Source organism: Archocentrus centrarchus, chromosome 1 (assembly GCF_007364275.1).
Source record: "Archocentrus centrarchus isolate MPI-CPG fArcCen1 chromosome 1, fArcCen1, whole genome shotgun sequence".
In the NCBI taxonomy this organism is placed as follows: domain Eukaryota; kingdom Metazoa; phylum Chordata; class Actinopteri; order Cichliformes; family Cichlidae; genus Archocentrus; species Archocentrus centrarchus.
The window spans coordinates 40249481-40265353 of record NC_044346.1 but is presented as its reverse complement, the minus strand read 5'-3'; the positions used below and the strand labels follow the sequence as shown (position 1 = coordinate 40265353).

Sequence of the window (15873 nt, the reverse complement as noted above, 5' to 3'; positions counted from 1 at the left end):
GCTGGTATAAAGGTGAATCTCAGCATCATCTCTGCTGCTCACCACAGCTGCTCTGCACCAGTCCAACACAGAGCTTTACTGTAAACTCACCACAGTACTGCAAACTGACCTGTTTATCCTGCACTAAACTGCAGTATTTTCATGCAACCTTTGAATAATACAAAGTTTGTGTACCTCAGTTTGTTTTGCAGGATGTTTCACAAAATGAAAAATTATAACTTCAGATCATACACAAATCCAAGATCTGATTTAAAAATGAGGGCATTACATGTTAGCTTTAAATTTCCAGGTAATCAGACGTCCCCGAGGAGTCTTTCCCTTTAATTCAAACCTCTCTGCTTCCTCTTTCTTCCATCTCTCTCTCTGAGTGAACTTCTCTTTCATTCTGGGAAACAGCAACTGGACTTTCAGCTCACAGACACACTGTGTGACAAATTGCAGTTTGTGTGTTTGCTGACATTTGTCAAGCTGATAGAAACGCTGCATTTGAAATTACCTCCACTTAAAATATGTTACTCCTTTACCCTCTTCTTCTGTAGCACTAGCTAGATGCTGAAGTACCACGACCACTTATGGACATCTGCACCAAAAAGGCCGTTCTGGATTGTTCTGGCCCACTTTAACCCCTGAATGGATCATCTAAGTCTGGTGATGGACACACCATGATTATCTTTTCTGTGTTATTGTTCCTCCATTTAGGCTCAGAACAGTTTGGTGTGTGAAAACATGCAGTGATGGGAAATAAGAACTTCCCTCAAACAGCCTGTTCTGAAAATGACAGGAGTACAAAGTACAGATATTTGTGTAAGATGTAGGGAGTAAAAGTACAGATGCCTGAAAATTCTACTTAAGTACAGTAGCAATGTATTTGTACTTCATTACTTCCCACCTCTGAATTACATTCAACTATTCATAATATAAGGAAACGACCTGGTGCTAAGACCAAAATCTATTGGTGACACCATCCATAGCTCCCAGAAAATATACTTTATTACACAAAGTTAAAGCACAAAGTGGCTCTTTATTAGACATGAATCAACACCATCTCTGGATACAACAGCAGATACTTCCCCCTCACACCTGTTCCTCCACCCTTGTCTGTCACAGAGACAGGGGTCAGATTGGAGCTAGGAAGACTATGCTCTGGGAAGGCTGCTGGCCCTGATGGTGTGTGTCCAAGGCTGCTTAAGGACTGTGCTTCCCAATTGTGTCAACCTCTCCACAGGATCTTTAATCTGAGTCTACAGCTGGGCGGTGCCAGCACTGTAGAAGACATCCTGTATTGTACCGGTACCAAAAATAAAGTGTCCAGCTGACCTAAATGACTACAGAGCAGTGGGCCTTACATTGCACATCATGAAAACCTTGGAACAGCTGATTCTATACTTACTGAGACTTGAGGTCAAAGACAAACTTGATCCCCTGCAGTTTGCATACAAACACCACATCAGAGTAAATGATGCTGTCCTCTACCTGCTTCACCGAGCCCTCGCTCTTCTGGAGGAATCCAGCACTTATGTGAGAGTTATGTTGATTTTTCAAGTGCTTTCAATACCATCCAACCAAATACCCTCAAAGAGAAGCTCACAAAGATGCGTGTGGGGCTCCACAGGGGACTGTCCTGGCTCCTTTTCACGTTGTATACAGCAGACAGCAAATACAAGTCTGAGTCTGGCCACATCCAGAAATACTTGAATGATGAAGAAGATGTTCTATCAGTTTATGGAGCAAGTGTGCTTTTCTATGCTGCAGTCTGCTGGGGGCAGCACCAGAAACAAGGATGCAAACTAGTAACGAAAGCTGGCTCTGCAACTGGAGCCAGACTGGACACACTGGGAGAAGTGGTAGAAAAAAATGCACACCAGAGACATTAAAAGCCTTCCTGAACAACTCTGATCAGCCACTTTATAACATCTTTATGGAACAAAGAACATCAGTACTGGAAGACCACAGTCATCAGGTATCAACTCTCAGACAAACAGCAGATGAGCTGTCAGACACATGAATTTACTTCTGGGATCAATAAAGTTATTTTATTTTTTATTATTCAATCAAGTACAATTTTAAATTCTAACCGCAAGCGGTGATGATCGGGCCCTCGCACCCGTGGCGCACGTCGATCCATGGCGCTCGTTGACCCGTGGCGCACCCGGAGGTCTTTTGATTGTGATGGTGTACAGAAGGTCTGTAGAAAGTTTAATTCTTGTATGGGAAAAGATATCTTTTGCGCTCCACATAGACCAAATGGAATATTTGGGGGGTGGTCATGGCTCCAACGTGCAAAACAGGGCATGGGTCTGATTGACTTTTTTGATCGGGATGATGTCAAGAATGTTGAAACAAATTTTCATACATTTTAGAGAAATTAATTTTGTGGACGCAATACAAATTTTCATTTGCTTCTGTAGGGGGCGCTCTTGCATCTATAGACTTGAATCCATAGTTGTGGGTTCAGCCTGGGTATGTACATGAGTGATTACATTTTAAGCTTGATCAGGCAAGGCATGTGGAAATGAGTGCACAAACAATGTTGTGGCAAGGGAGAAAAATGTAGGCCAAATTCTACGGCCTGGTGTGACAAGGCCATTGAGTATTTTGTAAAACCTTGCCATTTTGGTCCCACTGGGTCAAATGCCCTAGGAGGAGTTGATTCAAATAGCAGGCCTGGAAATGGCAAAAATTGACACCTTCAATTGAAGATGGCTGACTTCCTGTAGGGTTTCGGGTTTGGGTCCAGGAGACACCTTTTTTTACGTCTTAGGATGTTACATGAGCCTGCACAATTTCAGATATGTAGATAAAATGTAGGTCCGGGGCTACGCAAAAAACATGGTATTTCATGATATTTCCAGGTCCCACTAGGTGGCGGTAACGTTTAGGGACTTTATGCATATCATTGTGTTCAGGGCACGAGGTTAATCAAACTACTAATGTTTGAGGCAGATTGGGCAAGTTGGCTTTGAGTTAATGCCCTTTTTGTGTTCATAGCGAAACACCGAATGTTGCCATCCTGCCAGGGTCACGCCCTTTGGCGAAAACTCACAGATTTGAAAAGAGTGTACGGCCAACTCATTAAGGCTTTTCAGAGGAAATTTGAGATGGTTCGGCTCAACCACCTTGGAGCTGTACCTCAAAGTGTAAAACATGACATTTCCTGCTCCCACTAGGTGGCGCTGCGACTGTCAGTAAATATTATCATATGTATGGGTTCAGGGGCGGACCATCATCCTACTGCAGAAGTTTGATCTAGATTGGATAATGCAGGTTTGAATGACAGCCAATCAAAATTTCCTGGTAAATGATTGAAATTCTCTGCGGTGTCACGGCCACGCCCTCTGGTGAAAACTCACCATTTTTGAAATTTAGATTCCCCCTGGTGTGTAAATAAGAGAAAACAAATATGAAGTTAACATCCAAAACCTCTGAGTTATTAGAGAGAGTATGAGGGCAGGAGATGGCTAAAATCAGCCATTTGATTCAAAATGGCGGACTTCCTGTTGGGTTTAGGCCATTGTACCCTGTGGTCCTTTTTGTTCGTCTGGACATGTTACATATGTGTACCAAATTTCATACATGTACGTGAAACACAGCAGTGGGAATTGAACTAAAGATGGCGCTGTAGAGCCATTTTGAAAGGGCCTGAAACCATTAAAATACTTACATTTTCACCAGATCTGACGTGTGCAAAATTTCATGAGTTTTTGAGCATGTTATGCCCTCAGAAAAGCATTTGCCTAAATGTACAAAGCATTTACAACAGGGCCTTTGCACAGGTTGAGCTCGGGCCCTAAAAAGGAAAGAGGAAGATTTATTGACGATAAAGTCGGAGCATAGAAAGAAAAAGGAAAACATTAGATCGTTTAGAAATGACTCCAATCACAGATCCAAATGAAGACTCACAGCTTGCCTTGAGTCACACAGACACACGTGTGCAGCACTTACGTGAGTTACAGGTCTTTCCTTTCCAGCCGTTGCAGCAGTCGCAGTGGAAGTCGTTGATCAGATCTCGACAGACACCCTGATTCTGACAGGGTTCAGAGATGCAGTCATCAACATCTGTGAGGACACGAACAAAATATTCAAAATTCTTGAATATTGAAATGGCTGACGATGAAGAGAGAGGAAGAACAGGGTGCACTCACTGTTTTGGCAGCTGGGTCCTTCCCAGCCTTCAGCACAGATACACTGATACTGATCAACTTTGTCTATACAAGTTCCTCCGTTTAGACAAGGGGAACTCTCACAATCATTTATATCTAAGAAAAAAGAGAAAAACATTATTATAATTTATTGTGATTATATTTCTATTTTAGATTTAATTTATTGAATTAGAAGATGGACTCACTCTCGTGGCAGTAGGTCCCTGTGAATCCTCGCTCACATTCACAGCTAAACTGTCCTCCAGCATGACTCCGACAACGGCCATGTGGGCCACACACACTGGATGAAATCAAACGCATCCCGGCCGGTGTGCTGTTGGCTGTCACTTCCACTGTGCAGCTGTCAATCACTGAGAGAAGTTTGAAAATACAGTAATGTAAGAGGTGACAGGAAATGGCCTAAAAGTGACAAAAAGACATTACGAGGACATTTTCTGGGACGAGGAACATGGATGGGAAAATATTACAGTTTTCTGTAGCAATACAAAAAACTGGATACATGTGATTTGATCAAATTAGATTTTAAATTTAGAGCTTAATTATATAACATTTTATTGTTTCACAGGATACGGTAGACTCTGTAAGGGGCTGCTGCTCATCAGTCAGGGTTCATCAGGATTACGAACACTGTAACAACCACTCAAAATTCTAATTAAATAGATTTTGGTGGTATAAAGTGTACAAGCAGTCAAATCAACAGCGATATCAGGGCCACACCATTTAGTAACTTAAACATTGCCGTGTATTTATTGAACTTAAAAAGAATAAATAATGAAATAATTTCCCATGAAAAAAATTAATTCATTAAATTAATTGCACCCTCCACCTCAGGGATACATGAGGGCAACAAAAGGCCAGGCTGCAGCAGACTTGTGTCTCCCAGCAGACTTCTTGAAGTAGACAAACAAGAGACACCTGAGTCGCATGTTGCTGAAAGCAAAACGGGAGAAATACCCATATGCACTTGCAGGAAACCTTTAAAGAGCTTCCCCAGATTCATTTACTACTCCTAAATAGATCTTGGTCTTTAAATCTGGGCAAAAGAACCCCCGCTATAAAGAACCCCCGCTATAAAGGAAAGGGTTCATTTTATTTAGGACACAAGATGAAGCAAGAGCTTTGCATTATCTTATTTTCATTATCATTTAAAGCTAAAATCAGAATTGAAATTAAAATCCAATGACTTACCCATCCCGACATTAAAAGATATGAGGAGTGACCAAACACTTAATATGAACCTTTGCAGGGGGCTGTGCGGCAGTGGTCCTTCAGCTGGGAACAGTTCTTGCCCTCGTAGTCTTCAGGACATTTACAGACGTAGCTGGCTGCCAGGTTGAAACATTTCCCACCATTTTGACATGGACTGTGCAGGCAATAATCGATATCCGACTGCACAAAAAGAGAGCAAGTGAAGAATTAGGCTTCCTGTTTCTTTAACACCTGTGAAATACACATCTACCTGGAACCCACCTTCAGACAAAAACGCACAATGACCACCTGAACAAAATATAACAGCAGACTTGTAGAAGAGGTGCAGGAGTCAGATCAGTGACATTTATTTTGTTCCAATAGAGTTCAAAGCCAATGAGACAAGATGTAGTTTTTAAAACTGTCCTGAACTGAATTAAGAGATTGAGAGTGCTACAATGCCATTAAGAAAGAAAGAAAGAAAGAAAGAAAGAAAGAAAGAAAGAAAGAAAGAAAGAAAGAAAGAAAGAAAGAAAGAAAGAAAGAAAGAAAGAAGAAAGAAGAAAGAAAGAAAGAAAGAAAGAAAGAAAGAAAGAAAGAAAGAAAGAAAGAAAGAAAGAAAGAAAGAAAGAAAGAAAGACAACCTTTATTGTCATTCATTATACACCCAAATGTACGCAGAACGAAATTTCATTGCATTTAGCTCGCACAGAGATATAAAAAAAATATAACAATAAAATATATACCAGCATAAATGTAAAAGTTTACATAATATCATAGATGGCATTGCCGAATAAACAAAAAGTATGTAAATATCTAAAAATGTAAAGATGTAGCACCAGGAATATTAAGTATAGGTTTATAGGATAAATACATAAATACACATCTGCCTATCTAAATACATGTGTGTATATATATATATATATATATATATATATATATATATATATATATATATATATATATATATATATATAACAGCATAATATAAATAACAGCATGAATAAATATAAATAAAGTGGCTAGTGAATGAGAGAAAAAAACAAATTGTTCTTAAACATAAATATAGGGGAGGTAGTTAATGCGCAGATGGCATAAGGCTCAGTCATCCTTGAAAACGTCCTTTATGTTGTGAGTTCAGCAGTCTAAGGGCGTGGGGAAAAAAAACTGTTACAGAACCTGGTGGTCCTGCACCGAACACAAACATTAAACTGTTTGTGTGCATATAACTCTGTTTTCAATGTATTATCCATTCTTTTTAAGATTTAGAAACTATTTCACTAAACCTCCCAAACCTGTGGATGCTGGTCAAATCACAGCACAAATTCCCCAAACCAGAAGCCAACATACCAATCATGGAAAAAGCTTAGCAACAGCTTACCTGACACTGGCCTCCAGAAAAACCAGGCGGACACAGGCAGTCGAAGCCATTAACGTCATCATGGCAATGCCCGCCATTAAGGCACGGTCCACTGTCGCACTCGTCCACATCTTTCTCACAGTGTTCCCCGCTGAAACCCGGAGCGCACACACACCTGTAACCATTAACCAGGTCCTGAACAAGACAGATGCACAATTACTTTCTGGGAATGATGTTCACGTGTATGTTCAACCTTAATCCAGTTTTCAGAATATGTTTCAGAAATGCATCAGGCTTGAGATTTATTTTCTTCCTGCAGCCATTGCATTTATATCTTTACAATGCTCTTTTTCCTTGGAATTTCTCTCATTTATTGGCTACAGTTGGCTTTCCTTTCATTTGTACAAAAATAAAAATAAAGTAAAACAAAAATAAAGTAAAATAACATTTGATTCCGGGCTGCGTGCCAAAGTATCCTTGGGCAAGAAACTGAACCTCAAATTGCTCTCCGACGCAACCGTTGCAGTGTGAATGTGTGTAAATGGTAGACAGTAAGCACATAGCTTAGCTTCAGATGGAGATGCTTGTATGCATGAATATGAATGGGTGAATGCAAACATGTTGTATAAGAGCTTTGAGTGCTCAGTTAGAGTAGAAAAGCGCTATATAAGAACTAGTCCATTTACAACAGCCCCGTTTCATAACAGAAACCCTTCAGCAGATGTCTGATTACCTTCTGCTAAACTATTCTCCCCTAATTTGGAGGCACTTCCTCTAAACTTTGATCCAAATACTTTTAGTCACCCCTGGGTTAGTAAAGCTTTAATACCTATTCCAGCAAAAATATGTTTTCAATATCAGCAATACTCATTAAATTAAAACCATTGTAAGCATGCTGTAAGACATTAATATTCTGTGATTATCTTTAACATTTCTACAAATATTATCTATAATACAAATATATAATCTATAACAATAAGCCAGACATCTCCTCCGTGAATCGCCACCTTATCGTGGTGGAGAGGTTTGTGTGTCCCAGTGATCCCAGGAGCTATGTTGTCTGGGGGCTTGTCCCCCTGGTAGGGTCTCCCATGGCAAACTGGTCCTGGGTGAGGGTCCAGACAAAGAGCGGTTCAGAAGACCCTTATGAGTGAAAAAACAAGGGAACAGTTTACCCTGCCCGGGATAGGGTTACCGGGGCCCCACCCTGGAGCCAGGCCTGGGGAGGGAGCTCGAGGGAGAGCATCTGGTGGCCGGGCATTAGCCCGTGGTGCTTGGCCGGGCGCAGCCCGAAGAGGTTACATGGGTCCGCCCTCCTGCAGGCCCACCACCCGCAGGAGGTGTCGTAGGGGTCGGGTGCAGTGTGTGTCGGGCGCAGTGTGTGTCGGGCGGTGGCCGAGGGCGGAGGCCCTGGTGGACCGATCCCCGGCTATCGAAACTGGCTATTGGGACATGGAATGTCACCTCTCTGGTGGGGAAGGAGCCTGAGCTAGTACGTAAGGTTGAGAGATACCAGCTAGATATAGTTGGGCTCACCTCAACGCATGGCCTGGGCTCTGGAACCAGTCTCCTGGAGAAGGGCTGGACTCTGTTCCAGTCTGGAGTTGCCCTCGGTGAGAGGCGGCGAGCTGGGGTGGGTATTCTTGTATCCCCCCGGCTTGCTGCCTGTACGTCGGAGTTTTCACCGGTGGACGAGAGGGTAGTTTCCCTGCGCCTTCGGGCTGGGGAACGGGTCCTGACTGTTGTTTGCGCTTATGCGCCGAATGACAGTTCAGGGTACCCACCCTTTTTGGAGTTGCTGGGTGGGGTGCTGGAGAGTGCTCCATCTGGTGACTCCATAGTCTTGCTGGGAGACTTCAACGCTCACGTGGGCAATGACAGTGAGACCTGGAGGGGCGTGATTGGGAGGAACGGCCTGCCCGATCTGAACCCGAATGGTGTTTTGTTATTGGACTTCTGTGCAAACTACAGTTTGTCCATAACAAACACTGTGTTCGAACACAAGGATGTCCATAAGTGCACATGGCACCAGGACACCCTAGGTCGCAGGTCGATGATCGATTTTGTAATCGTATCATCAGATCTGTGGCCGTATGTTCTGGACACTCGGGTGAAGAGAGGAGCTGAGCTGTCAACTGATCACCACCTGGTGGTGAGTTGGATCAGGTGGCGGGGGAAGATGCTGGACAGACCTGGCACACCTAAACGTATTGTGAGGGTGCGCTGGGAACGCCTGGCAGAAGCCCCAGTCCGGGAGATCTTCAACTCCCACCTCCGGCAGAACTTCAACAGCAGTCCGAAGGAAGCTGAGGACATTGAGTCTGAATGGACCATGTTCCGCACCTCCATTGTTGAGGCTGCTGCTCAGAGCTGTGGCTGCAAGGTGGTTGGTGCCTGTCGTGGTGGTAACCCCCAAACCAGATGGTGGTCAGCAGAGGTGAAGGGAGCCATCAAGCTGAAGAAAGAGTCCTATCGGGCTTGGTTAGCCTGTGGGACTCCGGAGGCAGCTGACAGGTATCGACAGGCCAAGCGGAATGCAGCTCGGGTAGTGGCCAAAGCAAAAACTCGGGTGTGGGAGGAGTTCGGTGAGGCTATGGAAAAAGACGTTCGGATGGCATCGAAGCGATTCTGGCAAACCGTCAGGCGACTCAGGAGGGGAAAGCAGTGCTTCACTCACACTGTTTATAGTGCGGGGGGGGGTGCTGCTGACTTCAACTGAGGCTATAGTCGGACGGTGGAAGAAATACTTCGAGGACCTTCTGAATCCCACTGACACGCCTTCTGTAGTGGAAGCAGAGTCTGGGGATGAGGGGGATGACTTGACCATCACTGGGGGTGAGGTCACTGAGGTAGTTAAACAACTCCTTGGTGGCAGAGCCCCTGGGGTGGACGAGATTCGCCCTGAGTTCCTGAAGGCTCTGGATGTTGTAGGGCTGTCTTGGTTGACACGCCTCTGCAACATCGCGTGGAGATCTGGGGCAGTGCCATTGGATTGGCAGACCGGGGTGGTGGTCCCCATCTTTAAGAAGGGAGACCGGAGGGTGTGCTCCAACTTTCGGGGGATCACACTACTCAGCCTCCCCGGTAAGGTCTATGCCAGGGTGCTGGAAAGGAGGGTGCGTCCGTTAGTCGAACCTCGGATTCAGGAGGAACAATGCGGTTTTCGTCCTGGTCGTGGAACGCTGGACCAGCTCTTTATCCTCTCAAGGATATTCGAGTGTGCGTGGGAGTTTGCCCAACCAGTCTACATGTGCTTTGTGGACTTGGAGAAGGCATTCGACCGTGTTCCTCGGGGTGTTCTTTGGGAGGTTCTGCGGGAGTATGGGGTGTCTGGCCCATTGTTGCGGGCCATTCAGTCCTTGTACAACCACAGTGAGAGCTTGGTCCGTATAGCCGGTAATAAGTCGGATTTGTTTCCTGCGGGTGTTGGACTCCGTCAGGGCTGCCCTTTGTCACCGATTCTGTTCATAATTTTTATGGACAGAATTTCTAGGCGTAGCCAGGTGGCGGAAGGCTTCTTCCTTGGTGGCCTCAGAGTCTCATCTCTGCTTTTTGCAGATGATGCGGTTCTGATGGCTTCATCAGGGGGGGGCCTCCAGCTCGCAGTGGAACGGTTCGCAGCCGAGTGTGAAGCGGCTGGCATGAGAATCAGCACCTCTAAGTCTGAGGCCATGGTCCTCAGCCGGAAAAGGGTGGAGTGCCATCTCCGGCTCAGGAACGAGTTCTTGCCTCAAGTGGAGGAGTTTAAGTATCTCGGGGTCTTGTTCACGAGTGATGGGAGAAGGGAATGGGAGATCGACAGGCGGATCGGGGCTGCTTCTGCAGTGATGCGGACGCTGCACCGGTCCGTCGTGGTGAAGAGGGAGCTTAGCGTAAAAGCGAAGCTCTCGATTTACCGGTCGATCTACGTTCCTACCCTCACCTATGGTCACGAGCTTTGGGTAGTGACCGAAAGAATAAGATCGCGAATACAAGCGGCAGAAATGAGTTTCCTTCGAAGGGTGGCTGGCCTCTCCCTTAGAGATAAGGTGAGGAGTGCGGCCATCCAGGAGGGGCTCAGAGTAGAGCCGCTGCTCCTCCACATCGAAAGGAGCCAGTTGAGGTGGCTCGGGGATCTGATTAGGATGCCTCCTGGCCGCCACCTGGGTGAGGTGTTCCGGGCATGTCCCACCGGGAAGAGGCCCCGTGGTAGACCCAGGACACGCTGGAGAGATTATGTATCTCGGCTGGCCTGGGAACGCCTTGGGGTCCCTCCGGATGAGCTGGAAGAGGTGGCTGGGGAGAGGGAAGCCTGGGCTTCTCTGCTTAGGCTTCTGCCCCCGCGACCCGGCCCCGGATAAGCGGAAGAAAATGGATGGATGGATGGAATAAGCCAGACATAATTCATACTTACAAGGTACTAACATCATATTATACTCGTGTGTTCAGGAATATTACTACATAATCTGCTGATATCAGTGCATTATGTATAACATCACTATAATCATAAGGAAACCATGTTGTTTACATTTGAGCAATATTGCTGAGCAGTAGGTATGGCTTTAATATTGCTCAATGATGAGTCATGGTCTGTACTATTTATAGCCATGAGTCATCCCTGACCAACATGTTAGACAATGCTCAGCAAATCAGAAGTTGGCATCACAGGCTAACCAATCAGGCTGCAGCCTCAAACTGATGTTCCTATAAACGGACTGGCTCTTTATTAACCCTAAAACCTGACTACCCAGGGTTGAGACCAGGAAGCAGAGTTGCAGTCTTACACGCCTCTCTGCAGCTTCTCTCCTCCTGCCATCCCCCCAAAACCCCATCCCCATAGAGTCGGTGCCTGCTCCCAGACCACCAAAAAACAAAGCTAAAATTAGCAAAAAGCTATTTAAGCATAAAAATTCAAAAACAATAAATAATACAGCTTCATCAACTGCACCAAAAAATAAAACAATTAAATGTGGATTGTTAAACATTAGGTCTCTCTCTTCCAAGTCCCTATTAATAAATGATTTAATAATTGATCAACGTATTGATTTATTCTGCCTTACAGAAACCTGGTATGAATATGTTAGTTTAAATGAATCAACACCCCCGAGTCACTGTAACTGTCAGAATGCTCAAAGCACAGGTCGAAGAGGAGGAGTAGCAGCAATCTTCAATTCCAGCTTATTAATTAATCAAAGACCCAGACAAAGTTTTCATTCTTTTGAAAGCCTGACTCTTAGTCTTGTCCATCCTAATTGGGAAAATCAAAAACATGTTTTATTTGTTATTATCTATCGTCCACCTGGTCCTTACTCAGAGTTTCTGTCTGATTTCTCAGACTTTTTATCTGATTTAGTGCTCAGTTCAAATAAAATCATTATAGTGGGTGATTTTAACATCCATGTAGATGCTGAGAATGACAGCCTCAACACTGCATTTAATCTATTGTTAGATTCAATTGGCTTCTCTCAAAATGTAAAGGAGCCCACCCACCACTTTAATCATACTCTGGATCTTGTCCTAACAAATGGCATAGAAACTGAAGACTTAACAGTATTCCCTGAAAGCCCCCTCCTGTCTGATCATTTCTTAGTAACATTTACATTTACTTTAATGGATTACACAGCAGTGGGGAATAAGTTTTATTACAGTAGAAGTCTTTCTGAAAGTGCTGTAACTAAGTTTAAGGATCTAATTCCTTCATTGTTATGCTCTTCAGTGCCATGTGCCAACACAGTGCAGAGCAGCTACCTAAACTCTGCTCCCAGTGAGGTCGATTATCTCGTCAATAGTTTTACATCCTCACTGCGTATAACTTTGGATACTGTGGCTCCTCTGAAAAGGAAAGCTTCAAATCAGAAGTGCCTGACTCCGTGGTATAATTCACAAACGCACAGCTTAAAGCAGATAACCCGAAAACTGGAGAGGGAATGGCGTCTCACTAAATTAGAAGATGCTCATTTAGCCTGGAAAAAGAGTTTGTTGCTCTATAAAAAAGCCCTCCGTAAAGCTAGGACATCTTACTATTCATCATTAATTGAAGAAAATAAGAACAACCCCAGGTTTGTTTTCAGCACTGTAGCCAGGCTGACAAAGAGTCAGAGCTCTGTAGAGCCGAGTATTCCTTTCACGTTAACTAGTAGTGACTTCATGGATTTCTTTACAAATAAAATTTTAGACATTAGAGAAAAAATTATTCATAACCATCTCAAAGATTATTCTTCATGTTCAGCTGCTTTCAGCACTGCTGGTATTTGTTTAGACTCTTTTGCTCCAGTTGATCCAGTTGAGGTTGCATCATACAACGTCCGCAGAGCGGTGAAAGAGGCAAAACATCGCTACGGCCGCAGACTGGAACAGCAACTACAACAGTCTGACCCCAGGGGACTGTGGCAGGGACTACGCACCATCACGGACTACAAAGCACCACACACACACCCGGTGAGTGCCGACGCTTCTCTGGCTGATGAACTCAACAACTTCTTTGCGCGCTTTGAGTCGGGAAGCCGACAGCCCGCTGCGCTCCCGGCCGGAGGGGCGGAGACACTCACTGTGACGGAGCGCGACGTGAGGAGGGCGTTTAGACGTGTAAACACCAGGAAAGCGGCTGGACCAGACGGTATTAGTGGACGTGTCCTTAAGACCTGCGCTGACCAGCTGGCACCTGTGTTTACACTGATATTCAACCTCTCACTGAAACTGTGTGTGATTCCCACCTGCTTTAAAAAGTCCATCATAGTCCCTGTCCCAAAGAAACCACACCCCAGCAGCCCCAATGACTTCAGGCCCATAGCGCTCACCTCTGTGGTGATGAAGTGTTTTGAGAGACTCATCAAGACATTCATCACCTCCTCACTGCCCACCACCCTCGACCCACTACAGTTTGCATACCGGCCAGACAGATCCACAGATGACGCCATATCCTTCCTCCTCCACAAGACCCTTTCACACATAGACACTGGTAAGGGGAACTATGTGAGAGTGCTGTTTGTAGATTACAGCTCAGCATTCAACACCATAGTTCCCTCCAGGCTGGTCTCTAAGCTGCTGGACCTGGGCCTGGGCCCATCCCTGTGCAGGTGGGTTCACAGCTTCCTGACCAGCAGACCACAGGTGGTACGAGTGGGTCACCTCACCTCATCCTCCCTCACCCTCAACACTGGATCCCCCCAAGGCTGTGTGCTCAGCCCTCTGCTGTACTCACTGTACACCCATGACTGCGAGGCCACGTCAGAGTCCAACGTCATCATCAAGTTTGCTGATGACACTGCTGTTTGTGGGACTAATCTCTCACAATGAGGAGACAGCCTACAGGAGAGAGGTCTCCCGCCTGGAGAACTGGTGCCAGGAGAACCACCTCCTGCTCAACGTCAGCAAAACAAAGGAACTGATCGTGGACTTCAGCAGGAAGCAGCAGAGGGACTACCATCCACTTGTCATCAGTGGTGCTGAGGTGGAAAGAGTGGACACTTTCAAATACCTGGGAGTGACCATCTCACAGGACCTGTCCTGGACTCATCACATAAACATCACTGTGAAGAAGGCCAGACAGCGTCTCTACCTCCTCAGGCGGCTGAGAGACTTCAAGCTCCCACTCAAGGTGCTCAGGAACTTTTACACCTGCACCATCGAGAGAATCATGCGTGGGAGCATCACCACCTGGATGGGAAACTGCACCAAGCAGGACTTCATGGCCCTAAAAAGGGTGGTTCGTTCAGCTGAACGGACCATCAGAACCACCCTCCCCAACCTGCAGGACATTTACACCAAGCAGTGCAGGCTGAGGGCCATGAAGATCCTAAAACAGCCCAGCCACCCCGGACACTCTCTCTTCTCCCTGCTCCCATCAGGCCGGCGTTACCGCTGCCTGAGGGCTAAGACTGAAAGGTTGAAGAAGAGTTTTTACCCACAAGCCATCCGTCTGCTCAACTCTGAGCCCTAACTGGACCATTATTGCACAATGTAAATATTATAATTTATAAAAGTGTGTATAGTGTATAGTATATAGAGTATAATGTATAGTGTGAATTACTTTTTTTAATTTTTATTCTTCTTATTTATATGTGTGTGTATATATGGTTGCAGGTACAAAATACATTTCACTGTGCATTGTACTGTGTATAACTGTGCATGTGACAAATAAACACTATCTTATCTTATCTTTCTGAGTTAACTTCAATAGTTACTTCCTCCAAACCAGCAACATGTTTGTTAGATCCCATTCCTACTAGACTGTTCAAAGAAGTCTTTCCAATTATTGATGCTTCAATCTTAAAAATGATCAATCAGTCTTTATTAGTTGGCTATGTACCACAGACCTTCAAGGTGGCTGTAATTAAACCTCTGCTTAAAAAGCCATCACTTGACCCAGCTGTCTTAGCTAATTATAGGCCAATCTCCAACGTTCCTTTTCTCTCAAAGACTCTTGAAAGAGTAGTTGTAAAACAGCTCACTGATCATCTGCAGAGGAACGGTTTATTTGAAGAGTTTCAGTCAGGTTTCAGAATTCATCACAGTACAGAAACAGCATTAGTGAAGGTTACCAGTGATCTTCTTAGAGCCTCTGACAGTGGACTCATCTCTGTACTTGTCCTGTTGGACCTCAGTGCAGCTTTGATACTGTTGACTAGGGCTGCAACGATTCATCGATTAACTCGATTAAATCGATTCTAAAAATGTATCGACACAAATTTACTGTGTCGATGCTTCGTTTAAACTCTGCAGCGCTCAGCTGTCTCGGTGTAAGCGGCGCTCCTCACTAGCATTAGCAGCATTAGTGCTGACGTTTTTTTGTGGGTTTATTGGGGGCTGGCAAACCAACATAGAACTGCATTACCGCCACCTACTGGACTGGAGTGTGAATCACTCACGTATACACAAGCACACATTCTAAAAAGCTCTCCGTCTCTGCGATGGATTTCATTTAACACAGAGTGGATCATCACTAGAGTTGCCACCTGTCTGTAAAATACAGAACCCCGTATGTTACGGGACTCCGTGGAATACGGCTCCGTAACATGCCGTGTTCCGTACTTTACGGGACGGGTGGCAACTGTCGCTGACATGCATTTCCACGCCTCCACTGCTCTCTGTGTGTCTGTGTGTGTTGTGCTCGCTGAGAATTTCAGCTGTTATTTTTGTCTTTACTTCAGCTGTAGCTACCAGAACTGGTTTGCTAGCGAGCACGGG

General features: G+C 45.0%; 1 protein-coding gene across 4 annotated transcripts in view; it reads right to left on the bottom strand.

Annotated features, from left to right (window-relative positions):
- LOC115784109 (protein jagged-1a-like) overlaps window positions 1-15873 on the bottom strand; it is a 77528-nt gene that overhangs the window by 25249 nt on the left and 36406 nt on the right. For all 4 annotated transcript variants that reach the window (XM_030735213.1, XM_030735223.1, XM_030735205.1 and 1 more), the window contains 5 exons: window positions 6730-6903; window positions 5399-5549; window positions 4346-4510; window positions 4143-4256; window positions 3943-4056 (listed from right to left, as the gene is read on the bottom strand). In XM_030735213.1, the coding sequence (XP_030591073.1) occupies window positions 3943-4056; window positions 4143-4256; window positions 4346-4510; window positions 5399-5549; window positions 6730-6903 (718 nt within the window). The remainder of the gene's footprint in view (window positions 1-3942; window positions 4057-4142; window positions 4257-4345; window positions 4511-5398; window positions 5550-6729; window positions 6904-15873) is intronic.